The 27,080-nt window shown below is 40.2% G+C and overlaps 6 protein-coding genes, 1 long non-coding RNA gene, 1 other non-coding gene and 1 pseudogene across 9 annotated transcripts; 4 read left to right on the forward strand and 5 right to left on the reverse strand.

The window, feature by feature from the left end:
* The first annotated feature begins 598 nt into the window (after positions 1–598).
* Positions 599–3,372, forward strand: LOC141825584 (proline-rich receptor-like protein kinase PERK1). 2 transcript variants are annotated; one of them, XM_074712963.1, is made up of 10 exons: positions 599–666; positions 941–1,281; positions 1,396–1,408; positions 1,481–1,567; positions 1,688–1,758; positions 2,032–2,108; positions 2,205–2,325; positions 2,446–2,607; positions 2,946–3,041; positions 3,228–3,372. In XM_074712963.1, exons 1-10 carry the CDS (start codon positions 618–620, stop codon positions 3,255–3,257), a joined length of 1,047 nt encoding a protein of 348 aa, XP_074569064.1. In that variant the 5' UTR covers positions 599–617; the 3' UTR covers positions 3,258–3,372. The 2 variants fall into 2 exon arrangements, with proteins under 2 accessions (XP_074569064.1, XP_074569063.1); XM_074712962.1 differs by having other exon boundaries at positions 941–1,408.
* Positions 3,373–4,191: 819 nt separating this feature from the next.
* Positions 4,192–8,545, forward strand: LOC141822850 (proline-rich receptor-like protein kinase PERK1). Its single transcript, XM_074710159.1, is given in 9 exon segments — positions 4,192–4,395; positions 4,398–4,698; positions 5,114–5,665; positions 5,977–6,063; positions 6,193–6,263; positions 6,643–6,719; positions 7,544–7,691; positions 7,768–7,929; positions 8,034–8,545. Coding segments are annotated over 9 exon segments (1,866 nt in total). The 5' UTR covers positions 4,192–4,236; the 3' UTR covers positions 8,343–8,545.
* A 694-nt stretch (positions 8,546–9,239) lies between these two features.
* LOC141822851 (phosphatidylinositol 4-kinase gamma 4-like) lies at positions 9,240–12,596 on the reverse strand. Its single transcript, XM_074710160.1, has 2 exons — positions 10,718–12,596; positions 9,240–9,939 (listed from the first exon to the last, which is right to left on the reverse strand). The coding sequence occupies exons 1-2, from the start codon at positions 12,056–12,058 to the stop codon at positions 9,559–9,561; spliced, it is 1,722 nt and encodes a 573-aa protein (XP_074566261.1). The 5' UTR covers positions 12,059–12,596; the 3' UTR covers positions 9,240–9,558.
* A 3,396-nt stretch (positions 12,597–15,992) lies between these two features.
* On the reverse strand, positions 15,993–17,975 carry LOC141824777 (transcription factor MTB1-like). The gene has a single exon (XM_074712114.1). The coding sequence runs from the start codon at positions 17,910–17,912 to the stop codon at positions 16,164–16,166; it is 1,749 nt and encodes a 582-aa protein (XP_074568215.1). The 5' UTR covers positions 17,913–17,975; the 3' UTR covers positions 15,993–16,163.
* An 815-nt stretch (positions 17,976–18,790) lies between these two features.
* Positions 18,791–19,822, reverse strand: LOC141824778 (protein CUP-SHAPED COTYLEDON 2-like). Its single transcript, XM_074712115.1, has 3 exons — positions 19,645–19,822; positions 19,285–19,568; positions 18,791–19,189 (listed from the first exon to the last, which is right to left on the reverse strand). Exons 1-3 carry the CDS (start codon positions 19,814–19,816, stop codon positions 18,791–18,793), a joined length of 855 nt encoding a protein of 284 aa, XP_074568216.1. The 5' UTR covers positions 19,817–19,822.
* Positions 19,823–21,072: 1,250 nt separating this feature from the next.
* TRNAG-UCC (transfer RNA glycine (anticodon UCC)) lies at positions 21,073–21,144 on the forward strand. The gene has a single exon. It is a non-coding gene; the product is annotated as a tRNA-Gly (tRNA).
* A 271-nt stretch (positions 21,145–21,415) lies between these two features.
* LOC141822972 (uncharacterized) lies at positions 21,416–26,494 on the forward strand. Its single transcript, XR_012601379.1, has 3 exons — positions 21,416–21,488; positions 22,058–22,131; positions 26,411–26,494. It is a non-coding gene; the product is annotated as an uncharacterized LOC141822972 (long non-coding RNA).
* On the reverse strand, positions 23,411–24,153 carry LOC141825676 (uncharacterized). The gene is made up of 2 exons (XM_074713061.1): positions 23,961–24,153; positions 23,411–23,855 (listed from the first exon to the last, which is right to left on the reverse strand). The coding sequence occupies exons 1-2, from the start codon at positions 24,149–24,151 to the stop codon at positions 23,609–23,611; spliced, it is 438 nt and encodes a 145-aa protein (XP_074569162.1). The 5' UTR covers positions 24,152–24,153; the 3' UTR covers positions 23,411–23,608.
* Positions 24,855–25,652, reverse strand: LOC141822720 (protein DMP6-like; annotated as a pseudogene).
* Positions 26,495–27,080: the final 586 nt, after the last annotated feature.

The raw sequence follows: 27,080 nt of genomic DNA on the forward strand, positions 1-27,080 counted from the left end.
CACTTTGTTAATTATCACTGCTTTGGTAATTTTCTTAGTTGTGTTCTTTAACATCTTTAGCAATGATTAATTACTGAATCATCTAAATTCCTCCTTCTGAAGTGTTTAATAGGTCTTGTTGTTGTTTTGAAGAGAATAGGAGGTTCCCGGAGAGATGCCTGAGTGGTTGCGGTATTTGGGCTTCACTGCTAGTCTGCCATTTGCTTTGGCTGCAAACTTTTTGTCTATGGCCTTCACCGTTCTCGGCTTGATCATCATGTTCAGCATGTAAGCAATTCTTCCATTCTGTATCTATAGCAATGGCTAGTTCTTGTTGGTTGGCACGGTAAATGTTCGAGCATCGAATAAGGAACATCTATCTGCTAAAGTTGTTGAGTTATTTGTTATTGAACCCACAAATACAAAAATTGAGATTTCCACTGCCATTTTAGCTTCACCAGTGATGGTGTTCAAGTCAATTTTTTCGACATAATCCCAAAGCAAGTCTAAATTTTGATTCTTTTCACATTTGTTTGGGTCAATTAGTAAGTGTAAAATGGTGGCAGGTGGACAATTTCTTTCTGCACTTCCTGTTGTTGCCATATGAAAAAATGAGGGAGGTGGTGAAGACACTCAACATGATTCATTTCTACATTATCAGCTGGTGCACCTGCGATCCATCGTGGTGTAAATGCTTCTCTCCCATATACTTTGAGATTTTTTGTACAAATCTTTTGCAGCAATTTGAAATAAATAGCATCCAATGGAACACAAAACACCAAAGATCTTCAAACAAGATAAATGTGGAGAATTTCAAGATATGAAATGGCACACCATGCAAGAATCTTAAAGTTTGGATTTGAATTTTGAAATCCCCTTTTCTGAGTATTTCACTTGTTGAATTTTTGTCACTTTAACTCTTCAATTTTCATTCTCACAGTTTATTTGTTTATCTTCTCAGCATCCAATTCAGTTAGTGAATACAACCAGAACTATCAGCTTCATCATCAGCCTTCTCCTACAGATCTTGTTATTGCAATACCTCGGCCTCCACCTCCGCAGCTCATCAGCTCCAGGAATCTACTATCACCTCCTTCTCTTACAACTACTCTGGGTTTATCCAAGAGAAGCTTCACATACGAAGAGTTGGCAATCTCTACGAATAACTTCTCTACGAATAATGTGTTGGGTGAAGGAGGCTTTGCATTAGTGTACAAAGGGACACTAACCAATGGCAGAGAAGTTGCAATCAAGCGTTTGAAAGATACTCACAGGCAGCCAGATCTTGAGTTCATGAAAGAGGTAGATATATTGAGTCTAGTGCACCATAGGCATCTCGTTTCACTCATTGGATTCTACGTCTCGGAGCTAATATGCCTACTTGTTTGCGAATATGTTCCTAACAAAACATTGGAGTTCCATTTGCACGGTAAGCCAGGCTTAACAAAGGTGTTCCATGGAGCCATGTCTTAGTAATGTACATTTCTAGCATTTTATACAGGTAGAAATGGATCTACTTTGGCTTGGAGACACAGATTCAGAATTTCCTTGGACTCAGCAAAAGGCCTTGAATATTTGCATGAAGATTGTGAGCTCAGTTTCTTATTTCCTCTCTGTCTCTCTTGTTGTAAAATATCTTCTTATTCATTCGTCCACACTGAATGTTATATTTGTGGAGTGGAGTAATCTTACTTTGATGAACTTGTAGGCTATCCGAGGGTGATTCATCGCGATATTAAATCTGCCAATATTCTTCTGGATCATCAGTTTAGAGCCAAGGTAAGCAAACAACACTACTGTTTACATAGGAATTAGTAAGTGCTTGATAGTTTATTTTATGACATGAAGATTGAACAACCTTCGATTGTATGTATAACTAGTATATATTTGTACTCAACTAAGGGGTTTCAAAGCTAAACTGTAAAATTAAAATCACTACTAGCTCAGATAGCTGTCTTGTTCTAGGAAGATTAAATCCTATCCCTTCTGTTCTCAAGTGTTTGCTCACAAGAAAATCCAAAATAGTTGAAGATAAATATTCGTTTAATGCAGATTGCAGATTTTGGGATTGCAAAGCATGTTTCAGATGAGAATACTCATATCTCAACTGTTGTGAAGGGAACTTATGGGTAGGTGCCCTAGCTATGAAATAGTTGAGTTCCATTCGTATCATCAAAACTAAACCAACAAGTTTTTCCACTCTTGAACATCTCATGTGACAACAGTTACCTCGCTCCAGAGTATGCTTCTACTGGAAAACTTACTGATAAATCTGACGTCTACTCTTACGGGGTGTTGCTCGTGGAACTGATCACTGGACGAAAGCCTGCAGGTTTGGCTGATTGGGTCAGTAGTAAAAGAAAAACAGTTTCTGCTTATTTATTTCAGTCTTAAGTTTTAAAATTGCACGAACATCCTCTTGTTATATATCTCCTCTGAGAATTCTATTTGATATATTCAATTCAGGCAAGACCATTGCTACAGCGAGCAATGGAAGATGCAGTATATGATGCCCTTATCGATCCATTCTTAGACAATGACTATGATCCTGTTGAGGCAGGAAGAATGGTGGCCTGTGCCTCAGCTTGTTTGTGCCATGCTGCAGCTCTTCGCCCAAGCATGAGTCAAGTATTTTGCTCAAACTCTTTCTTTTTTATTGCATTCCGTTTACTGAACTAGTCTTTCTGCTTGATCTGTATTGCTGTCTCCTATGTTCTTGTGCATCACTAGTTGTTTCATGATGCTTGTCAAAGACTTATGACTAGAATCATTTAGTTTTAGATTCTATAAAAGGCAAAATTTGCTGGTACTCCATAAACAACTTTCGACTCAAATAGGATTCTCTCTGATCAGGGACTAAGTTCAACATTTAGTTCCTCAATCAAATCTACAGTCTTCATAGCTGATCTGCCATTTCCTCATCGTTTCTCTGTTAACTTTTTGCAATTTTTTGTTATATTGAACAGATTTGTAGGGCATTGGAAGGATGCATTTCATTTGGAGATCAGACTACTGTTCAATCTCCACCAGGATCATCCTCTGCCAATACTTTGTTCCAATCAGTAAGTAAATCAAACTGTGATACCTCAAACAACTATAGAACCAAACATAATCAAATTGTGTCGCTTTACAATATTAAACACCGCATCGCAAACAGCATTGCTCATGTTAGTATCATATGCAAATCTCTGAATATGCTTCCCTTTCTTCCAACAAAATATTTACATGGTTCTTCTCATTTTGCACAGGTTCTAACTCCATCAACAGCAAATCCTTAAAAGCTCCATTTGAAGAAACCATTGAGATTTAAGTTGCAACCAATTCAGATGCTGTGAAATTAGTAATATTCATCAAGTTTTGTTAATATTTATTCAAAGATATGATATTATGTAAAACAATCAAAAATGTGGTTCTATAATTTCTAGGCTCAAGCCTTATTTAAGAGTCAAGACAGAGGTTTTGGACAATTCTGGGTGTAATTAATTGAAATATATATACCAAAATGCAATGTGGGTTTATTGTGAATATTAGAGAAATTTTTCTATCATTTTAGTTCTAGCCCTTTATTTTTTTAAAATGAAATATATAGTCCTTGCAATAGAAATGCATCATGTTTTTTTAATGTGTGGTTCACTGAATTTTGGCCAAATTTTCACAATTCACATGAATAAAATAAATAAATAAATAAAAATAAAGTTAGGTATCACTTTTTTATCACTTGATTTAATGGTTTGGTGGGGAGTTTGTCATGCCATCTTTTCAATATTATTAAATAGATAAATTAGTTAAATAATTAAATGTGCTAAACAAAAGCTCTTCTAATACTTTAATTTCATTTAAAAAATTGACTATTATTTTATATTTATAATTAAAAAATTTAAATTTGTAATATAATATGAAATAGCAAAACTTTTAGTTTTTCTACTTTTTTTAATATTTTATTTGACCATTACATAGAAGACCAAATTTAAATATCATTTAGATATGCATTTTAATTTTTGAATTTTATATCAATTAATTAAATAAGTTGTGTGGCTTTTTGTGTCGTGAACCGTCGCTTTCGAAGTTATTTCCGAGCCGAGTGAACCGGTCGACCCGGTCCGAATTTGAAAACACTCCTTCCTCTTTCTCTCTCTCGATTAAAAAGTGTTATTTATTTATTTATTTATTTAAATCCTCAATTCTCAAGCAAAGCACAGAAGAAGAGGAAGCCACATCGCTCTCCGCCCGCCCACCACCACCGCCACCGCCACCGCCATGTCCTCCGCCCCTTCGCCGACGTCCTCCGCCAGCGCTCCTCCGCCGGAAACCCCCTCCGATCCTCCCACAATCGCAACTCCGCCCGCTACCTCCGTCGCAACGCCCGCATCCAGTCCCTCCTCCACTCCACCATCCACGCCCTCGCCGCTTCTCCCCCCGAATCGACCTCCGATTCTCCCCCTTCTCCGTTTATAGCCTCCGATCGGTCTCCACCCTCCTCGCATTTTCTTCCGCCGCCTAAAGCGCCGTCGACCAGGTCTCCGACCACGCCATCGTCCTCCTCCTCCAGCTCTAGCTCCATCTCGACGCAGGTTGTCGTTGGGGTGGCGGTGGGTGGCGTGGCGATCCTCTTGCTGCTGAGTTTCATCTGCGTTTGTTGTTGGAGAAAGAAGCGACGGGTGCCGCATACGCCGCCACATTACTATGGAGCTTCACTGCCGCCTCCGAAGGCAGCGAAAGGTTAGATCTATCATTTACCGTCTTGTTGTTTTTCTGGAAAATATCTTTTCGTCCTCGGCGTAGATCTACACACTACAAAACTTAAATATGTGCTGTTTCGAGTTGCACTTTACTTCGAAATTTCTGCTTTTCCCCCATTTTTCCTTTTGATCTCCTATCCCTTAGTCATGAAAGAAACATGGCGTAGAGTAACTGGCGATAGATTGGTTGTTTATTTATTTGGATGGAGAGATTTCCATCTCAAAGTAGTTAGCAATTTGTAAGTTGTGCATCAGCAACTATTTGTGCCAAAAGGAATCTGACTAGTTACGAGATTTGGTTCTATAAACACAATGTTCTTGTTCTTATCAGCAAAATTTCTACTTTTGAATGACAAATGCTGCCTTACTAAACTTCATGGGAGGACTGTTTTCAGGTGATCGATATGGTGAATATTGGCAACAAAATGCTCCTCCAGCAAATCATGTTGTGAAAATACCTCCAGGGCCGCCACCTCCTCCTCCATTTGCTTCCCGTCCACCACTCTCTCTGAGCCATATGCCACCTCCACCTCCGCCTCCACTGCCAATGATAAATAGCAGTGGAGGTTCTGGTTCCAATTATTCCTTGCCTGAGACACCACTGCCTCCACCATCTCCTAGTGTTGTTCTTGGATTGTCGAAAAGCACTTTCACCTATGAGGAACTGGCCATGGCAACAAATGGATTCTCTGATGCTAATCTCCTTGGACAAGGTGGTTTTGGTTATGTGCATAGAGGAGTGCTTCCAAATGGCAAAGAAGTCGCAGTAAAGCAATTGAAAACTGGAAGTGGACAGGGTGAGCGTGAATTCCAAGCAGAGGTTGAGATCATCAGCCGTGTGCATCACAAGCATCTTGTATCATTGGTCGGATACTGTATTGCAGGAGGCAAGAGGCTGCTTGTTTACGAATATGTTCCTAACAATACATTAGAGTTCCACTTGCATGGTAAGGCGTTATGCCATTCTTTTAAGCTAAACACTTCATTTTTGCCCCTTGTACTATTTTTAACTTTCTTCCTTTCATTGCTTCTGTTTTCCTTTTAGATCACACATTGTGTTTTCTGTAGTATAACTGTTGAATCAATTGTTTTTAGAAAACTCAGACAAAAAAGTAGCTTTTAGTTGTAAAAGCTGAACTATTTCCAGATCTTGATATATACTGCCGACCAACCATTTTAAGATATTCTTGGGATCTTAAAAGATATTAGGAGACTTTTCTGTGCGTGAATGAATCCATTGAAAGTTGTTTTTTTATAGGGACTGGCCGACCAACCATGGAATGGCCTATAAGATTGAAAATTGCTTTGGGTGCTGCAAAGGGATTGGCTTATCTTCATGAAGATTGTAAGTTATTCATTTTGCCTTTTTACGAATATTATTATGTCAAATGTTCATTTCCAGTGTAGAATTGATCTCTTAATTGAGTTCATTGACTTGGTATTTAATATCGAGTAATAATATTTTGGTTGGCAGGCCACCCTAAGATTATTCACCGTGACATCAAAGCATCCAATATTCTCCTTGATTACAAGTTTGTGCCAAAGGCAAGTAAATATAGTGTTTCACACTTTTCAATAAAAATCAGCTCATCATCATGTTTGACGATGGGATACTATCCATGTATCTGAACCCAAATAGTTGGGACTAATGTAGCTTGACGATGATTATGATATCATGATAATAACTCTTAACTGCGTTGCTTCATGACATTTTCTTAGTTTCATTTAGTTGCTTTTTAAAAAGAAAATTTATAGAATAGCTAGCTGTTCTTTCCCTTTCTTCTTTGGTATACTTTCAGATACTATTCATGCTTTTGGTTGAAATCTCCATATCAGACAGCAGTTTTTGCTTCACTTCTGTTATCTGGTTTTTGCTCGTTAACCAGTACATTTGTTAATTGTTATCATATTTTCTTATGTAAAGGTTGCAGATTTTGGGCTCGCAAAGATTGCCTCTGACAATAACACCCATGTTTCCACAAGAGTTATGGGAACCTTTGGGTAAACTTAATTTTTTTCACTTTGCTTTTCTAATAATCTTGACACCTCTATCTACTCTCATGTAATGAGTTGTGAGTTAGATAAATTTTTTTTTATAAGTTAGATGATTGAGCTAACATTAACTTGAGCTAAGTAGCTTAAGCCAAAAATACTTGAATTTTGGTTTTTGACGGGGACATCAAGCCTTGTTAGGAGATTGTGTTATCTCACTTTAGTACCATATAGTAAGCTTTGGACTAATAAAAAGGCTTTATAAGCATTAGATGAGTGAAATATCTTTAACTTGAATCTAAGCATTTTGAGTCATTGGTTAAGTTTAATAAATTGGGTTAGTTTTCTCATCTAAGTTGGTCTTGACATAACCTGTTCTTTTCTATGTTAGATGCAAGCAACAACTATTAATGACCTAGAGAAATAGTAATGTCAACCCTTGGGTTTGTCTTTGAACTATGGTACTTAATCACTTCATCTCTTGCATGCCTTTTCCTTGGATACATTATGAGTAACTCTTTTGACCTTCTATACTAGCACCGTATGATTGAATGATTGAAAAGGTTCCTTTGATCACATTTTAGAAGTTGAACATCATATATAGATTAGTTCAGCCCTCCTCTAATTCTTTGCGGTCAAGTGGCATTCTGTCCTTGCATTAAGTGGATTCGTTGGGGCCTCAAGAAAGAATTTCAAAAGCGATACCCCTGCGGTTGTCTATCTACTGAACCTAGTATGCATGAGCATTTTGAGACAATGCTTCGGGAAGTTCTTTCTAATGATCTTCATTCCATTGTTCATTAGTTTTACTTGTACTCACTGCTTTGTTTCAGTTATCTGGCACCTGAATATGCATCTTCAGGCAAACTCACAGATAAATCAGATGTCTTCTCATTCGGCGTCATGCTTCTGGAGCTAATCACTGGACGACGCCCTGTCGATTCATCCCAAACTTTTATGGATGACAGCTTAGTTGACTGGGTTAGCATCTTTGCATAGACATTTGTTGTCCACTTCTAGCTTTCCCCCTGGTTCTTAAATCTTTTTGTCACTTCAGGCAAGGCCATTGCTCAATCAAGCTCTCGAGGATGGCAATTATGGTACCCTCATTGATCCGAAGTTGGGAACAAACTATAATCCTAACGAGATGGCTTGCATGGTCGCCTCTGCTGCGGCTTGTGTGCGTCACTTGGCACGCCAACGACCAAGAATGAGTCAGGTCCTGGCTACACCTTGACCTATGGTTATCTTATCTGTTCATCATATCAAGAACATCCCCTCATAAACATCCATCCTTACTAACACAAATGAGTGAACCTACAGATTGCCCGATCTTTAGAAGGAGATGTATCCCTCCACAACTTAAACCAAGGTGTCAAGCCTGGCCACAGTAAGCTTTACAGTTCCTATGGCAGCGGCTCTGATTACAATTCCAAACAATACATCGAGGACACAAAGAAGTTCAGGAAAATGGCATTGCCTACTCAAGAGCACACCAGCAGCGAGTACAGCGCAGCGACCAGCGAGTACGGTCAGGTCCCGTCGGCCTCCAGCAGTGAAGGCCAACATACACGAGAAATCGAGTTGGGGAAGAAAAACCAGTATGGTTATGGTTATGACACAAGTTTGTGATCCCCACAGCCTTAATGGGATCCATTCAATGAGGATAGGCTTTGAAGAACTCTTTACAGGTTTTAATGGATGTTTGTTGTTCTTTGATTCAACTGATTCTTGTGATGTAAAGGTTGAGATGAAACATATTTCTTGTGGAATTAAATTGATTTCTGATGTAAAGAATGTAAAGAAGACATTTTTATCAGATGATCTGTGGCAATTAGGGGTGTAATCGAACCGAGCTGAGCCGAATAGTAAGAGGCTCGAGCTCGAGCTCGGTTCATTTTTTTTAAGCTCGAGTTCGACTTGAGTTTGATTCGAGTTTTAATTCTTAAGTTCGAGTTTGGATTGTAATGAAATTAAATAGTTCGTGAACGGCTCGAGTTCGGTTCAAAAAAGACTTATTTTAAAATTAAACGAATTTAGTTCGAGTTCGATTCAAAAATAACTCGTTTAAAAATTAAACGAGTATATATATATATTCATGTAATGTATATATATATATTTGAGTCTCTTAACATACACGTTCGTGAGTCTTTAAACGAACATATTCACGAACATGTTCATGGCCTTTAAATGAACATGTTCACGAGCTCACGAACCAAATACTATTAAGTTCGAGCTCAACTCGATAATATTTTCGAGCTCGAAATCAGGCTCGAGTTTGGCTCGTTAATTTAATCGAACGAACTCAAATGAACATTTTTTTGAGCCGAGACTCGAATAATTCGTCAACAGCTTGACTCGTTTACACCCCTAGTGGCAATGGTGGCCATGTTAGTTCAATGCTGTAGCACAGACATGACGTCACAGCTGACATCATATTCCCATTCCCACATCTGGTTGGCAGTTGGCCGTTTGCAGTTGCCATAGGAGTAAAAGTCAACGAGCAAATCCAAAGTTGTTGAAAAAAGATGAAGCAACTAGTCATTGGTTTTATTGAATGTGCATCAGATGCATGCGAAATGAATACATACAAGACTTTCAAAGGAACAAAAAGTCATACGACACAACTATGACACAGCCAAACTTCAAAAGTCAACCTTCAAAAGTCAAGGTAGGCCAGTGCTAAGACTTACAGAGAATTAACAACCATAACGACACACAAGTATTAACACATTTGGTTAGGTGACTTTCGTACTTACAGCCACCTGGGAGAGTTTAGATGGTATATATATATGTTCACAAACACGCATCTGATTGCCAAGAAACATAGAACAACAACCAGTTAAATCTATATTATTTTCACTTGGTCGAGGTGACGATCCATGATTTCGGAAAGAGTCTCCAGGAACACAGCCTCGCGAGTGCCTGGAAGAACTGCATCGTTTGCTTCGCGGATCATCTCCTCCATTTTGGATTCCTTGTGAACTGTTTCTCTACACATAATGCTTCCAATATCGTATGGAGTGAGCCCTCTTTCTGCTCCCTTCTTCAAGAGCATGGTTGAGATGCGAAGGGTACGCGCGCATTCGGGAGAGGGATTCCATCCGTAGTATTTAAGGAGCGCGATGTCTTCTTCAGCATCGAGTGCTTTTATGTAGTCGATAGTTGTATCATTGAAGTGCTGACGAGCTTGAGGCCAATATAGCCACTCGAAGGTACAATCCTCAAACTGAAACAGTGGTGTGGAGTGAATACTCATCAACAATATAGCATTTTAAACATGAGTAGAGAATTAAGTGATTGTCTTCGATCGGAAGAAGACAATATACAACGATTGAGAAGGTCATGCTAAAAAGAAAAACATGATCAAACATGATAACAAGGCACATCTCAGATCAAAAGAAGGCAATAAAGATCGAGAAGGCTGTGTTAGAAAGAAAATATGTTATTCTACAATGGACAGATATATTATAGCATTGCACTCGATAACAAGGCACACCGCAAACGCACAACAGAGTTCAGATTGATGTGAAAAATAGTTCGATTGTTCATATGTGACAAATGACAATAAATAGAAGAGAGCATGTAGCCATATCAAATGAGTGACCGAGTGTATCGGAGTTGATGGTGAACTAAATCTAAGCAAAATAACTCATGACACTCCTGCAGTAAAACTGAGTAACAATTTTGAAACAGAATTTGAAAAGAAGACTTGGGATCAAGATGCATAATATTTCAGTAAGCTGACATGAAAACTTATATTGTTGAGAATGCATCCAGGAATTTGAGGAATTATCGACGTGGTTGAATCTTCACGGATTTTTGATAAAACTTTGTTAGATATGTAATTGATAATTGATAACACTGATTTCAAATGAGTTATGATGCTGGTATCTCAAAATAAATAATGCAGTGTTTGAGAATCAAATTAAGGTAGAAAACATTAAAACAAAATATCAGTATAGTAAAGAAAAATGATTTGCAACAATAATAAACGCAACACTTACATTCTCAGGCAAGCAATATCCATGATCAATGGGAACCAGCACCATTGGTTCTCCTTCTTCATTCTTGCGAATTAATATATTCCCAGCATGGCGATCAGCATTTGCCAACCGAATATCCAGAACAGATATCTTGTGAACCTCCTGCACAGGGAACACTCGAGGCCCCATATCCTCGCAGCTTCCATTGTTTTCCACAAATGCTTGTAAGGATCCAATCTTGAAATTCTTGGGCACATAGTCACATGGCTCAGAATGATGGAAACCGGTATCAAAGCACCACACCATGGTTGTCGGAGGAACACCAGCAAATCCTGCTTCATCATTTATACGCTTACCACCGATAGGGTGATCGAGGATGTATGCTGCGACCTCCCTTAAAGCTCCTTCTCCAACACGTGTCCCTTTCTTCAACCCTTCGCCATTATCTGATAAAGGAAGCCCTCGAGGATTATTCTCAGCCATTGGCTCCTCGTCAATTGGCTTGAAGATAGCTACAAACTTTTGGCCTGAACCATCTTGCATAATGTATGCTCCCCCAGTGCCTTCTGAAGACATTATTGGTAGATTACCCTTCTCCAATCCAGAGGAAGCAGAATGAATTAGGTCTGAGATCACCCGCGACAATTCAACTTTTGGATCATCAATAACTGGCTTGATCCAAGAATCCTTGTACAGCAGCGTCCTGGCGACCATTCGAAGATCACGGACTCCATCCTTTTCTTTCAATAGCGGGGCATCAATTGAAAGCTCAAAGTCCTTCTCAAAAGGTTTAGTCCTGACTTTTGCACATTTTTGGATCAGCAAATGAATCACAGCATCGTTTTCCTTACTGAGATTATCAATCAACTGGTGATCATCAAGCTCCTCACCGTCACATATGAGCCTATGGTCGTCAACATCACCCAAGTTCTTACCTCTCTTTGCGAGCTGCTGCTTGATGTACCCAACGTTGCGGCTCCGTTCAACTTTGAAATTATATGTTTCGCCGGAGATAGTTCTCACAATGATATATCGGAGATCGGAGAACCTAATCACAAGATGCAGAACATTTCCATCGCCCACGCCATAGTCCCGGAGCAGGCTATTATTCCGTGCCAGCTCCCTGCCGCCGAACACCAGCTTCGGCTTCTTCACGGCAAATTTCTGGATCCGAAGCTTCACAGAAGCGATCGATTCAGAATCCAATACTCGCAGCGGAATCACAGACGACTCGGGGACCTGGAGAAAAATGAGGATGGACTCCTGCGAGCAATGCGAAGACCGGCTGCCGTCGAAACGTAAAGGGAACACCGGCGAGTCCTCCCGAACGGGGCTGAGAGTGAGAACCCCGGACGACGACATTTTCTCACCGTGACAGGGAAGAATCAAAGAAGCGCCTTTTGCCTCTAGGACAGAAGGAGGAAGAAGAAAGGCGAGATTTTTTCCTTCCAAAAAAAAAAAAAATCTACCGCCCAACCTCAACTATATCCATTTCCCACCATCAACAGAAGGGGGGAAAACCTAACGATCTAGAATCGGAACAAACCCTAAACGCGGAACGAGAAAAGGGAAATTCCAGAAAACCTTCCAAATTCCTCCGAAACAAAGACGCTGAAGAAGCATCAACCAGGAAGCTACCCGATCAACATGTTGATTGCTGGATAAAAAATCACGACGGCGATTGATCCGCGGAGATCGATTCTTACCAGAGGGGGAAGAACCGAAGACAGACGGAATCAAATCGCGAGGGGGGCCGTGGCAGGGAAGGCGTGTTTTGATGCGTCCCGTCGCCTGCTCGATCGCGATCCGAATGCTAAATTTAGCTTCTTTGGATTGGAATGCTCGTTGTCGAGAGGCGGAGAAGATTTTGGGGGAGGAGACGGTGGAGGACGCTCCGCTTTGCATGCCAGACTTGACGACGTCGAAGCCAACTAACGGCGTTAAGTGGAGCGGGCGCTAGAGGCTTCGCGAAGCAGACACGGAAATTGACAGTTAAGTCCATGTACTTTCACTTATTGGTGGTGCTCCTGAAGACGAGAAAAAGGACTCTCTTCACTTAAAAAAAATAAAATTTATCATTTTAACAATTTTACATAATTGATTATAAAAAAGTAAATCAAGAAATTATAATTGACTATGATGGAGGGGAATATTATCTTAGATTCGTCGAAATTTTTATCCACTTCAATAACTCTATTATATCATAACCAACTCAATTATGTTCCTAGAGACAAAGAAGACTGCAATATAGGTCATAAAGATATTTGATAAATCTTTAGAGCATCACATATCAATCTTTAACTTTAATATATTTTTGCTCTATTTAATAGAAAAATATAGAATATAACACGATTACCTATGAACTTGGCCTCATTGGCGGAATAATCGTACTGCGAATGCAATGTGAAGTACGATTGCCCATTGACTTGGATCCACTAACGAAGTAGTCGTGTTACGAATTATGGTCGAGTACTCAAATGAGCATGATCATGATTCTTATTGGCGATATGACCTATGAAGATTGACTTACATATGAAGACCTAATTTTAATATTACCCTAAAATATTAATCCATGTGACTTGGCAAAAATAGAAGGCGCCAAATTAATTTTCCATATCCAAAAGAGAGTCGTGCTTATCGTGGTTTATAAAATCTCGATCCGTATCGTACGATCCTATGATCCTGAAATAGGAAATTCATCCAAATCGATTGAGAATTGAGATTTTATAGCAGAATTTGAACAGGATCGATGGAATTAACACGGTCTTACATTACAAACGATTATCTTTTAACGAATAACCTTCTCGTTAGTGGAACCATAAACAATGTCCTCGTCGATGGATGGAAGAGGCGACGTTGACGACTTGCGGAGGGGATCGGAGCAACACTAACGATCGTCTAGGTGAGGGAGCAACGACACAATGAAGGGAGCATACAACATTCTCATCACACAGAGGAGGCGACATCGACGGCTTATGAAGAAACAATGCTGTTGGCTTGCAAAGGAGGAGCAGTAACATAGTTCGACAATCGACACAGTAATAAGAAAAAACATCAATACAATGAATTAAAAAAAAAAACATCAGCGTGAAATAAAAACTTTATATTTTTTTATCAAAATTTTAATTAATTCAATTGACTTTTAATTTAAATAAGATAATTTAAACATATTTATTCAAACTCTAATGGAATTATTCTATTAAAATATATATAAATTTATTTTAAAATTTAAAAATTATAAATCAACTATATTTATATTATATATATTATCAATATGTTATTATCATTAATATTAATATTGATTTAATTTATTTTAAAAAAATTTAATCAAATATCAAATTAATTTAATATTCATTCGTGAATTTAATCATTTTATCAAATATTAAATTAAATTTTAAATTTTTTGATAGAATTGTATAATTCTACAATTTGATGTAGGATCCTACAAACTATGATGTTTATTAAGAAAAACATTAAAAAATATATTTAAAATGATTTAAATATGTAAATAAATGATTAATAAATACTCAACTTAAATAATATAAAATTATTTAATTAATAATAATAAAAATTATTTACATATATATGATATAATAAATGATAAAGTCAATTCTATTTAATAAAACAAATACTTAGTGGATGTTGTTGGTATTATTATAATAAAAAGAACACTTTAAATTAAAAATATTAAAATAACACTTTATTATATTTTTATTTTAAAAATACTCAATTTCTAGTAATATTACATGTTATAATATTTTTAATTAAAATAACTAAGCGTTGAAATAATTTCAACTAAATTAAAATAATTTTAAGCAAATTGATATACATCTTAATTTGCTTCACTAAACTTGCACAAGTTTCAAATTTACTTTGATGTATTTTTTCAAATGAAAAAATGTAAAATTTGATTTTAAAAAGTTACTTGTTTATAAATTTGATATTATTTTTTCTCAACTAACAAATAAGGTGAATAAAATATAATAACTAATAATTGTGATTCAACCTTACTGTAATGCTACGGGAGTTGAATCTAAACTCTCAAATAATCTAAAAAATTTTGTACGGCGTTGTTGTACCTCGCCGAATTCTAAGTGTGCATAAATTATACTTCACATTTACTCGGTAGACGAATCAGAAAAAACCCGTCTACCTCCGCATTTACTTAGATTACCCAAAAAAAAACACTATAAAGCACACAAGAAACAAAATGATGTTCAACTGACATCAAATGTTCAGCATTGCATGAGGATGTTGCCATCCTTTCCTGAGTTAGGTTTTGCAAATCAGAAGATATCTAATCCCATGCAATGAATTAAAGTGTCACTAATTAGCTAAACCAAAATGCCAATGCGTGTCAAAGTCAGGAAATCACTAAGCAATGAAAAGAGAGATGATATGATAAGAGGACCTACCAAAGCTTTTTATCTATTGGTGTTGTACCAAGCATGCCTTGAGACCTGATTTACACCTGAAAAAAAAAAGGTGTGAGAAACAAGCTCCCAAAACACAAGGTTAAACAAGTGACTTCAGAAGGAATTGGTAAACTAAAAACATTTCTGACCGGCTTCACTTTGCTTCTTGGCTTCCACCTTGCTGCAAAATCTTGGTCAGATTCAAAAATTCAAGGTAAACACAAGGATGTAAGGACCACCAATGGTTTAAAGAATAGCATAAGCAGAAAAATACACAGGTTGCCTTGAGCTTTCTAGTAACCAACAAGAGGGGCCATAAGGCAAATTTATATGAAGAAGACAGATATATTACAATAGTTGGTCTTCTGAACTTATTTGAGCAATGCCCAACCACCTCATTTTGAAACCAATTCTTCTGAACTTATTTATATATCTCCACAAGATCTTAGAAATTCTACTCTGTTATCTCCATCTCTGTCAATATTGTGATATGTGATCTTGAATTATATACTGACTTATCAACAAATAAAATCACTAAGACTAAAACTACTGCTAGCTCGTACCATCCTTCATCAAGCCCCTGATAAAAAATGCATGTAAACAACATAGCAGAATGTCAGAAAGAGATGTTAAGAACATCCAAGTTGATTCTATATAATCATGATTTATTGCATATGAGGTAACTAGCAAACTGTTTAAATTCTTAAACATATAAGTACAGCATCACTAATGATCAAATGATAAGAAACATTGTCTACTCCAAGATGATGGGTATAACACTTTGAAAGATAATTGTACATTACATACATCAGTAAAACATAGTCAGAAGGTTTTTCTTACTAGGAAACATAACTGTCATTGGGGTTAATTGAATTCTGCAGTTAGTAAAATGTTTCTAGTGTAAGATTCAAGCTTTCCATGAGGATACATACCCTCGAACAGCAAGCTGTGGCTCAATTGGCAACAAAATCCCAGGTGATAAAGTGAGGTGACATTTTCTACCTCCTAAACTAATACTAGAATTCATTAATAATTTAGAACAAGTATTGTTGCTAAGTTGAGTCTCTGTCATTGGATAATGCAGCAATGATCTTATCCTTCATTTGCTGTTCTGAACTTGGTGATTTGATGATGAGAGTATGCTGTATACTCTCGTCACCACCTGATATCTTCGACTCCGCTACGTCAATTTGTGCATCTTTTAAAGCTTGAAAAACTTTAGAAACAGGATGAGTATTTAAAGGGGTGCTAACTCGCACAATCACCTCATCATGCAACGTTTGCACATCAACCTCAGGATGAAGCACTCGAGTCTCATGATTCACCACCCCTGATTCCAAGAACCTTTCTTTCTCAGACTCCATCTCCTTCAACCTCTTTTGGAGCTCAGTGATGTGCGAAATGGCATCCCCTAGCAAAGAGGCTTTGTCCATCTTTGAAATGTTCGGCACCACCGCACGCAAAGCATAGAACCTCTGATTAAGCTTTTCCCTTCTCTGTCTCTCTGCTTCAACATGATTGAGAGGTTCCTCCCTCCCATTTGCAGGTTTCCTTCCCCTCTTCCTTGGCCGCTGCTCGTCAAGTGGGCCAACTCTCTCATCTTTGCAAGAAGCATCGATGCATGCTTGTTCCCCTTCCAATGTTCCAATATTGCCAATCATTGCTCCAGCCATCGAAGTTCCACCTCCACCAAAATCAATCTGCCTTGGAGATGGCTGCAACAACTGTTGCGGCTTGTGTTGATTCATCTGGATCGGGAGTTGGCCAAGAATATGATCTCCCCTTACGCCATTACTATGGTTACCAACTCCATTCCTAGTGACCAAGACGCCATTAGCAAGCTGATTATGGTCAGAATTCGCACTGCGGACATGGTTCCAGTTGAAACTCTGCATTCCCCTTTGAACATTAGGAAATAGCAGCCAATTGTTGGTGCTGCCACTCTTCAAGTTTGTATCCCAAGAATTGTCTTCTACCTTTGCAACCAAAATCTTTTCTTTGACATTGGAAGTCCCAAGATTGAGATCCTTTCCGAAGATCTTCGTGCATGTATCTGTACCATTCTTCTCGTTCTTCTCACTAGGTCGCAGCATCTCTGCAGGATTTTTGCCCAAAAACACCGACTTTATCTTCTGCAAGGCATCCGGGCTTTCAGCTAGCAATCTAACGGATCCCAATTCGAGGATACCGGTCTCAAATGGAACTACGACGATTGTGCGAAACCCTGCGGATGCTGCTAAGAAGCCCCTGTAGCAGTAATCGGAAGGGGACAGTATCCAGAGGTGCTTACCTGCCGCCAGTGCCTGGCCTGGCGCGCCCTTCCCCGGCGGAAAGGAGAAATACATCGACGCGAGGAAGAACATCTCGGCTTCAGTGACCTGATCGAGACGGAGGGCGTAGTTGTCCTCGTCCGATCCGCCGAAGAACACGTGGAGCTTCTGGAGAACGGACCTCCGCATCTTGTGCCGGCACGAGTCGTCCTCACCGGAGGGTCTCACCGAAGCGGAAGCGGCCTCTTCTCCCTCCCGGGGCTCGCGACAGGACCCGTCGCCCCAGCCAAGGACGAGGTCGCCGGTCTTCGCGCGGGAGATCTGCCAGAAGATGGCGTAGTTCCAGCTGAGGCCGGGGCAGTCCGGGGGGCGCTCGACGAGGTCGATCAGGCGGCTCTGGAGGTCGGCCTCTGAAGCGGCGGTGAGGCCCTCGAAGGAAGCGCGGCTGGCGGCCAGGTAGTCGAACGCCTCCCTGCCAAGGACGTCCGCCGCCATGGCCTTCTCCTCCTCGCTCCACGTCGATTCCGCCATGGGAGCTCCCAAATTTGGAAACTTTGGATCAGATCGATCAAAAGCGACGAACTCAATTCAACGATCGAGCGACAAGAGAAGCGATTGAGGCGCGGAAGTGGAACAAACACTGGGGTTCGGGCATTTGGGGATCTAAATATGCCCAATTAGGATCCCGTCCAACTATTCCACCGATCGTTTTTAAAATTACCTGTTGGATGGATAACACGTGTAGTATTCGGCTATTACAACGGCTATGATTCATTAGAATGTTAAGCTTTGGAAGGGAGTAGGACGACGACGACGACCATTAAATGACGGTACGATGATTCCACTTCTATCCTGGAGCCGGCTCCGGGTTGGAGCCGAGCCGAGCCGATCCGTGCTTGATTGAACCTGTTTACTCGGATGGAAATAAAGAGAGTAGAGGAAAGTTTTAATTTAGTGACGCGCTGGATTGAGTTGTAAATGAAATAAATATTTATAAATAAATTTAAATAATTAGATGAAATAAGAAAAATTATATTTAAAATTAATATATTAAAATAAAACTTTTTGTATTGTATCGGCTTCGGCTCGGCGGCTCAAGTCGAAGCCACTAAAAGCCGGTCGCTTTTTTATCTCCTCCGTTCATATGATCTGAATCGGACGGTTCACGTGCTCGGTTCGGGAAGAAGGTTACACGGGTCGACACGTGGCGAGGATCATCTGACGGCCTTGTGCGGGAACCAAGAGTCCATCATGCGGAGCACGTGAGTGAACACGTGAAAGGCATTATAGTAATTAAATTTCAGGCTCGCAATTTAATACTGGACCACGCTTTCTTTTTCGTAATCTGAAATTCACGTCACAAAGCGACACGTGTCGTAGCGACTGCCGCTGGTAACAAACAGGACGTTTTAGAAGCTCCAAACGCAATCTAGCTCCGTGGACCCCACAGGCATCTGGTGGCCCCGCAGAGCAGCTCCAGTCTCGGTCGTCCGATGGAAATCCGACGGTAACCCCGAGTCCGCCGAATCGATCAACGGCGGCGGCGGCGCGGGCGCACTGGGTATGAGAAACGGCAAGTGAAGATTCTCCGGCAGTGACCTCAGGCTCTGGAAGCCTCCGGCGAAGCCGGACGGAGGAGCTGGCGGGAAGTGGAGGCCCATGAAGGAGACGGCGGTGGTGGAGAAGCAGGGCACGGGCGCCGCCTCCCTCTCGGGGGCGCTCTCGCCGGCGAACGCGAAGCGGGTCCTCTTCCCGCTGTTTCCCCCACCGCCGCACTTCTGAAACACGCGGGAAACTACCCATTCCTCCTGCAACAACACTCATTTCCCACAGAATCCTCACAGAACATCCACAGATCGAGCTCGATCCAAAGTCAAATCAAAACTGTATCTATGGGTCTCACCTTGGAAGATCTCGACAAGAAATGGTAGGCGAACATGCCCTCGAGCCTGTACTCGTGCATCACCCAGTTGCTCTTCTCGCCCTTGGGAGCTCTCCCTCTGTAGAACACCAACGTCTTCTTCATCCCCACCAGCGCAGTCGCCTTGGAGCTGTAGATTTCGCGGTCCTTCCCCGTCGCCTTCCAGTACCCGGCGTCTGTTGCTCTGTTGGTCCGCAGTCCGGTGGGGTACTTCCGATCGCGAAGGTTGAAGAAGTACCATTCCTTCTCCCCCATCTTCGCCTTCTCTGCAATCAACTTATCACCCAATCAAACCACGAGATCTTGCTGGTTGATTAACAGAGAAGAGTCGAAAAATCGAACCTGGGAGCTCCCATGGCTCGCATTTGTTGAGGTCGATCTCGGCAATGGCCCTGCCGGCGAAGTTGACGTCGAGCACTTTCTTGAGGAGGTAGTGCGTGATGAGTTCCTCGTCGGTAGGGTGGAATCGGAAACCGGGCGGCAGCTGAGCCTCGCCGGCGACATAGTTATCCATTTCAACACTGCTGATCGGATCGAATGAGCCAAAGATCAAATTTTTTGCCATTCCACGATCGAAATCATACGTCAACACAAGCTCTCAAACTCTGCTTATAAAGAGGGAAGAGAGGTGGAGCTTGTGCGACTTAAATGAGCAGGACGAATCAAGGCGTGTCAGAGGTAGCCATGCCGTAGCCCTTGCTTCCTATCTAATCCTGGAGGAAAACGGAGAGTGAGCTCTCTCTGCTCCGCTCTGTCTGCTCTGCTATGCTACAGAGCAGAGCCGCTTGTGAGCTCAGCCATGGCGGAGGTCAGAGGGGAATTGGTGCGCGCGTGAGAAAGTGTGCAGGTATTTTGGGTGTCAGACAGAGGAACAGATAGGAAAACAGAGGCATTTGAGGTGATCTCCCATCAGATAAAGCTGCCGCAAAATCCCAATCTGTCAGAGAGATGGTGAGAAAGGAACAGTACAGGACTCAATAAATCATGGGGCGAATTCCATCACATCAGCTTTATGAATCTCGCATGCACCGGAGAAGTCACGAAGAGAAGAAGAAGACGGAGGAGTGATTACTGGTGGATGTCGAGGAAGGGAATGCCAATCGTTGCCATGGAGAGGTGCATGGCATTTCATGCACACGTCGATCGGCCCGTCGAATCGACAGGCGACGGCGATAAGATATCTATTGTGTGGTTCGACAGGTCGAGGAGGAGGAGGAGGAGAAGCTCACGGTTTGAGATGACGGCGACGGGGACGGGCGGAGGAAGAGGAAGAGGAAGAGGAAGAGAAAGAACCTCCGGCTTTAACATTAACGAACCGCGGGTCACCGAATAAACCCGGTCGGTCCATCAACTGAACCGTGGGATCAGAAATTTGTTAAGAGGCATTTGATTTTGATGTGACGTATTGACTTGTCATGTCGTCTGTACAATACGATACATTCTATACTTTGGTCGATATGATTGATATGAAATGAAATGAAATGAGGTTAGTTCAACGGTGTCAGCTGCAGGTGACAATTGCCATAATTTTCTACACCTTAATCATCATGCAATTCGTCAAGTCACCTTTGAGAAGGGATTTCATATGTAGCTTCTGAGTTTTAAATCATTTTTTATTCATCAAAATTAATATTTATTAAATATATACACATAGGAAAATGTGTATTTTATTTAAAAAGATTAAAAGTCTTGTAGAGAAGAGAATCTGCCTTCACTTTTATGACGTTAGCAGTTTGGTAAAGGAATTCTTCATGATTGATCAATGTCGTAGCGTTTGTAGTCCAACGGTTAGGATAATTGCCTTCCAAGCAATAGACCCGGGTTCGACTCCCGGCAAACGCAGTTTTTTTTCCCTTTTCCTTTTATAGAAATAAATGCAAATAAATATTTTTGGTGTGAAGGGATATTCGCATCCAAGTCATTCATGGGGTTTCGTCCCGTTCTCCTCCGGGCATCGGCCCAGATCCTCGCCGTCACCGGAGAACCCACGCTTCCGGCCGTCCTTCTCGCAGCTTTTTCACTCGGACTTCGACAGGTTTTGTCTCCTCTCCTCGCGCTTGCCTATTCGCTTCCCTTTCCTTCCGCATTAATCGAGCCGGCTTATTCGACTTGGCAGGCCTTCCTAGGGATCGCGTTCGACATTGGCCCCGTCATTCTTCGATATCGGAGGCTCTAGCATGCTGACGGTATTGCCGTTCCTCTCCTGGCTTTACTCTTAGAATGACTTGATGTTTAGTGCTGAAGGAATATAGCTTCTTTTGCTTAAGATTCATCTTGTCTTGCTGTTTTTGGTTCTGCATTGTGTCTCTTGCATTAGCATCTGACTAGGGCACGAATTTCTTCTTGTTTATCAAGGTTCCTTTTTGTTCTTGACAAATGTGAGCCTTGTCTTTGGTTGTATTTTCATAAAGGGGACTTAGGGTTGTGTTAGATTGAGTGATTTTGAAACTCAGTTAAATGTTCTTTCTACTCCTTTGCAACCATACTTGACGTTTGTCACACCTTATTGTTTAGAATCTGTTGGAAGCAAGAATATCTATAATACTTTTACTCTGATATCACACTCATTTTTTAATGTAAATTATAGATGACCTGTGTACTTGATAGATTTCTTTCTACTGAATGGACTAATTGATGTTTTTTGTCATTATGTCTACACTAAGTCTGCATGTTATATTTTTTGCAATATGAATTGAAACGTACCTAAGCGATGTTTAGGAAAGTCACTTGAAACTTGAATTTTATGAATGAACAGGTGGTGGTGTCCCAGTAACTAAACGAGGAATGGAGTTGAGTGAATTTTTTGGAAGTTTGGATTTCTCCTTACAGGTAAGCTATATCTTTCATGTATTTTGGATATTTAGGATTATATTGACTAAGCTTTAACTACCAATTTAGGATCTTATGAAGTCACATTCTACACAAAGATGACCTTAGATTTTATGATTAGAAAAAGTTAGTCATTTAGTTTGGATTTTAGAATGTGAAGTCCATAGAGGAGCAAAAATGGTACTTATTATAATTAAAAGAACCCAATTGATGCTGTCATTTATTTATTTTCTCTAGAGAAGGAACTATAGAAAGAGGGCATTGATAGTAATCATCGGCAGAGAAGGCCAAAGGTAGGGTTGTCACCGATGGACTAAGTGGGGCGTAGACATTGAAGAAGAGGATACCATGGCTAGGAAAGGCTGAAGGGTTGTGGCTTGTAAGACATAGAAGGTAGGATGACTATGTGAGGAGGAAAGAGAGAGGTTAATCGGTGCCGATGATAAACTGAAAGTTAAAATCACTCGATGAGAACCTATGGAGGCTGGAGGGTGCATGAGGAGAATGGAGACTGTCATCATTGGGTTGGGTCAAAAGGCAAAGTGGATCACAAATTGTGATTACATTGTTGATGTTGAGGAGAGGTTTGATGTGATAAAGGAGGGCACTATGGATGCACGAGGAAAGAGTTCCCAAATATCATCCTAAATTTTTATTTTTTTACAAAAAATCCTTATTTATCTAGAAAAATTAAATTACAAGAATTCTCTTAGAAATCATGACAACTCAACCTTAAATATTAGACACCAATGGTTGAACTAAGATTGTTTTCTACAGACAAAGCATTCCTAAAAGAGAGCACTCATGATAGTCACTAGTCATGAAGGGTAAAAGGAAGGTTGCCGATAACAGAGTAGATAAGGTCGTGGTCATTGGGGATGAGTAGACTTTGGTTGGGAAAGGCCAAGATGGTTGCACCTCATGAGAGTCAAATGGTAGGTGAAATACACATCCATGGAGGAAGGGAGAGGGGTGTCATGCCTAAGATAAGTGGAAGAGAGGATCATCGGATACAAAACTGCATGATGGAATGAATTGCAGGAGAAGGGTGACTCAATACTGAACTAGCTCTTCCCTATCAAGAAGGCCAAAGTGCAAAATGAATCGATATTCATTAATACGATCCTTGAAGCCAAGAAGAGGAGAGGCTACCCAAAAAAAAAAAGGAAAAAAGGAAGGGACTACTGGTGCATGAGAAGAGAGTAACTTTGTATTTCAACTTAGTTCATTCAGACTCTATATAAAACATGCACGCAATGGAGTTTTTTCTCCTTCAAAATAATATAATATCACTAATAAGGAATTAGGTTATTTAAAAACTAGCGCATACATAGTTCAAACATCCTTTTGCATCAAACCCCCCAATCATGCACATTAAACATTGCTTCAACCCAAATAAAACCATCACTAGTACATACTTATTTTTAATTTAGATACTACTGTCAAACTCTTAATTTGCTACATTGATCAAAATCTTTCATGGATTGTACTCTTCATTTTCTCCATTGATCTCTCTGTCATAGTTATTTGCCTCGTCATTATAATTATTATACGTATAATGCTCAGCACCCTTTAAGCCAATCCCAGCATATAATCCATATCCTTTATCAGCACCAGTATCATAAAAATATTTCCCATTTTCTAAGAACAATGTGTCACTCATTCCATACTTCTCATTCCTGTAACCTTGCTGAGCTTTGGGTTCCTTCTCCTCGTAGCTCGTTCTGTTCAAACCATTTATTTTCAGTAAATTTAGAGATTAATCTGATAGGGAAACAGTAAAAGAAAGATGCAGAATTTTGCAGAAAGATACAGTAGAAAACTTATACTTGGTGGTGGGAGAGGGATGACTATGAGTGCTGAATTGTGCAGCTTTCTCGACTTGGACTGCCGGCGTCGCCTCAGGGACGACGACTGTGGTTGTAGTTGCCGGAGTTCTTGCAGTGACTGCAGGCGAAGAGATGGATAAAGAGGTGAGGAGGAGGGAGGAGAAGAGTAAGAAGTTCACTGAGGAAGCCATGGAAGGAGATCAATTTGAAGTATGATGGTGTTGCTTTAGCTTACTTGAATTTATAGGAGTCTTCTTATTTTGTTTTGTTTACTTTAAAATTCTTCTTTTCCAATTCATTGACCGTATGTTCTTGCGGAGATTGAGGAGGAACAAATTGGAAGAGTGAGTGGAGGCCTGACTTTAGTAGACTTTCATATATATATTATATATATATAATGATTTTTATCTTGATAATTATGATATAATAGAGTGCCCTTTTAATTTTTGACCTTTTTAATAAAATAGTTATTCAAGCCAAATTATGGCTAAATATACTTTAGTTGGAGGGCATTATCTCCATGTGAAGGCGGAATCATAGGCGTTATTGGAGTTGGAGATAGAATTTCAAGTTCGAGATAAATTGTTTAATGGATTTATTTATAAAAATATATATGATTAAAAGTTAGAAATTGTCTTTATTAGACACGTGTCTCCTGTGGCTCGATCTATCCTGCCAGTCCATTCGACCAACTTAACTAACTAAATTTGTTGGCTCATTCGGCTTGACAATTTTAAAATTATATTAAAAAATAATTAGAAACAAAGCAATTAAATTCAAAAATAAAAATAAAAAATTGCTATGGGTGTATAGAAGAAAGCCACATCAGTCATACTAATAAATAATAATAAAAAATAGATAGATAAATAAATAAAAGAAAAAAAGAAGAAGGCATCATTTGGGCGTCACTGGAAATCCGACGCCGTGGCGAGTTGTTGGGAAAGCCACGAAGACGGCGCTTGCGACCAGGCCAATGACGACCGGCGCAGCCGCCACCACCTGCGCCACGTTGGCTGACTCGATCGGGTAGAAGCACGATGCCACGTTGCGGTCCGCCAGCGCCACGGCCGCGAACACGAGCAGCGTCACGAGCGCGTGCAGCCAGTCGACCGGCGTCAGCCTGTACTCGGCCGCGACCTCCGGCGCCGGAGGCGCCAGACCGTCGATGACGAGGAGGCCGCGCCGGGTGGCGAGGCCGTAGCGGACGCGGCCGGTGGCGGCGTCGGCGAAGCTGTCGGTGAGGGTGAGGACGGCCGAGGAGAGGCAGCAGACGAGGAGGAGTGCGGAGGTCATGGCCCGGTTGGCCGTGGCGGCGCAGCGGCCGCCATCAGTGAGGACGGGGGCGAGAACGTGGAAGGCGAGGGTGGTGCCGGTAGGGAGGTAGTTGGCGAGGTCGGCAGTGCTCTTGTAGACCATTTGAAGCAGAGTACGCGGCGGCACCGCCTCCGCCTTGTGGCGATGGTCCTCCTCGTCGCCGGCATTGGACAAGAGAGGACTCCTCTGATCGACAGCTTCGGCGACGAGCACTTGATTAGTTGCCATTTAATTGAAATTAAATTTAATTAAATTAGATTTAATTCGACAGAGTGGGAACGACGTTACACTGTACTTTATATACATCGATAAGGTTAATTAAGGTAGACGAAAGGAATTGCTTGCTAGAATCATAACCTTCATCGAAGGAGAAGGCATAAAGGTACTAGCTCAATGTTGTTACTCAGAGTGAACTTTTGGCCCCTGATTTTCTATCCCATTCGAGTTTAAGTATCTTGTTCGATAGAGCCCTAATGGACGATGATTCATGTTGATTCTTGATTAGTAAACTATTTTTGACATAATTGATATGAGGTCTTTTGGGTAAAGTTCAAAAATAAAATCATGAGGGTGTGGGCCCGTAGACAATATCATAATGTTTTGGAGATATATATAGATTCTATCGGTTCTAATAATAGCCTCAAGTTCATTTCGATCCACCATGTATGAAGTGTCATCGAGTCGGTTGGTTCAATTCCACGATAACGAACAATGTCTTCCCTCTTGCGGCTTCGGGCTAGGTAAGCCGATATAAATTATTCAACTTGTGTGTCAAATCGGGATCCCTAAGCCGATATATATTGTTCATACATGTCTTACCTTACTGGGCCTTGCTTTTTCAATCCCGGCCCATTAACAAAGACAAAATGGGCCTAATTGGCAAGCCTCTATATAATTCTAAATCATTTATTGCTCTCCATGTGCAATATGATCATTCAATACCACTTGAGCTAGCTTTTGGTCCAAATAGACTTTAGATTGAGATCTATAGAAATGGCATGCTCTCTCCTCTATGTTGAAGGGTGCTTCACAGTCTTCAAAAGGTTGAGCTTTATTGCTAGAAATATCTAATTCAGTTGCAGAATACTCAGAATTGGAGATGATTATATTATTTGCTACACTTCTGTTCTCTGAAGCGCATTCAAAGTGATTGATCTTGGTCACACTAGGGGGCTCAGGTTCATCTTGTTGCTCAACTGGCATTCTTGTGTTCTCAACTGGCTTCCTTATTTAAGATGATTTCTATCAACATGGATACACTAGGAAACTGTGTTGTGTGTATGACTTGCTCAAAGTTCTCAACTGGCATTCTTGTGTTCTCAACTGGCTTCCTTATTTATGATCAGTAGCTGTTTGCAAGGTAAGTTAGCATTTCTATTACTTTTAATTTTTTTTTAAGTTATTACTTGTAAGCATGCATTATTCAAATAGTTTGTTATAATTAAATTATTACTAACCTATTTTTATTGTCTTTTTTGTAGGATCTTCTCTTTTGGTTGGGCTTGTTTAGATAAGTTTTTGATATATTATTGTATTTTGACATTAGATACAGTATCAGTCTATCTACATATTTGTGTTGTATTCAGATATTATTGTATTAAGATTGTATTAATGTTGTATTCAGATATTTTGATATGTGGTGTATTCAGATTAATGTGATGTATTTTGATATGTTGGTGTATTTTGATATGTTGTATCTAGAGATTAATGTGATTGTAATATTATATTTAAAGATTTTGATATATAAATAGGAAATTCAGAAAAATAAAATAAATTATACTAAAAACGACGGAATTTTAATTAGCG

This window comes from Curcuma longa, chromosome 3 (genome assembly GCF_044706935.1).
Source record: "Curcuma longa cultivar G26 ecotype Majalengka, Jawa Barat chromosome 3, ITB_CL_G26_1.1, whole genome shotgun sequence".
Taxonomy (NCBI): Eukaryota; Viridiplantae; Streptophyta; class Magnoliopsida; order Zingiberales; family Zingiberaceae; genus Curcuma; species Curcuma longa.

Coding starts and splice junctions, on each gene's coding strand:
- LOC141825584 (XM_074712962.1), top strand. CDS start 618: ATGATTCATTTCTACATTATCAGCTGGTGCACCTGCGATCCATCGTGG. Junction 1,568..1,687: donor TGAATATTTGCATGAAGATT/GTGAGCTCAGTT, acceptor ATGAACTTGTAG/GCTATCCGAGGGTGATTCAT. Junction 2,109..2,204: donor GTTGTGAAGGGAACTTATGG/GTAGGTGCCCTA, acceptor ATGTGACAACAG/TTACCTCGCTCCAGAGTATG.
- LOC141822851 (XM_074710160.1), bottom strand. CDS start 12,058: ATGTCGTCGTCCGGGGTTCTCACTCTCAGCCCCGTTCGGGAGGACTCG. Junction 9,940..10,717: donor GATATTGCTTGCCTGAGAAT/GTAAGTGTTGCG, acceptor CCACTGTTTCAG/TTTGAGGATTGTACCTTCGA.
- LOC141824777 (XM_074712114.1), bottom strand. CDS start 17,912: ATGGCGGAATCGACGTGGAGCGAGGAGGAGAAGGCCATGGCGGCGGAC.
- LOC141824778 (XM_074712115.1), bottom strand. CDS start 19,816: ATGGATAACTATGTCGCCGGCGAGGCTCAGCTGCCGCCCGGTTTCCGA. Junction 19,569..19,644: donor CGAGCCATGGGAGCTCCCAG/GTTCGATTTTTC, acceptor AGTTGATTGCAG/AGAAGGCGAAGATGGGGGAG. Junction 19,190..19,284: donor TCTTGTCGAGATCTTCCAAG/GTGAGACCCATA, acceptor GTGTTGTTGCAG/GAGGAATGGGTAGTTTCCCG.
- LOC141825676 (XM_074713061.1), bottom strand. CDS start 24,151: ATGGCTTCCTCAGTGAACTTCTTACTCTTCTCCTCCCTCCTCCTCACC. Junction 23,856..23,960: donor CATCCCTCTCCCACCACCAA/GTATAAGTTTTC, acceptor TGGTTTGAACAG/AACGAGCTACGAGGAGAAGG.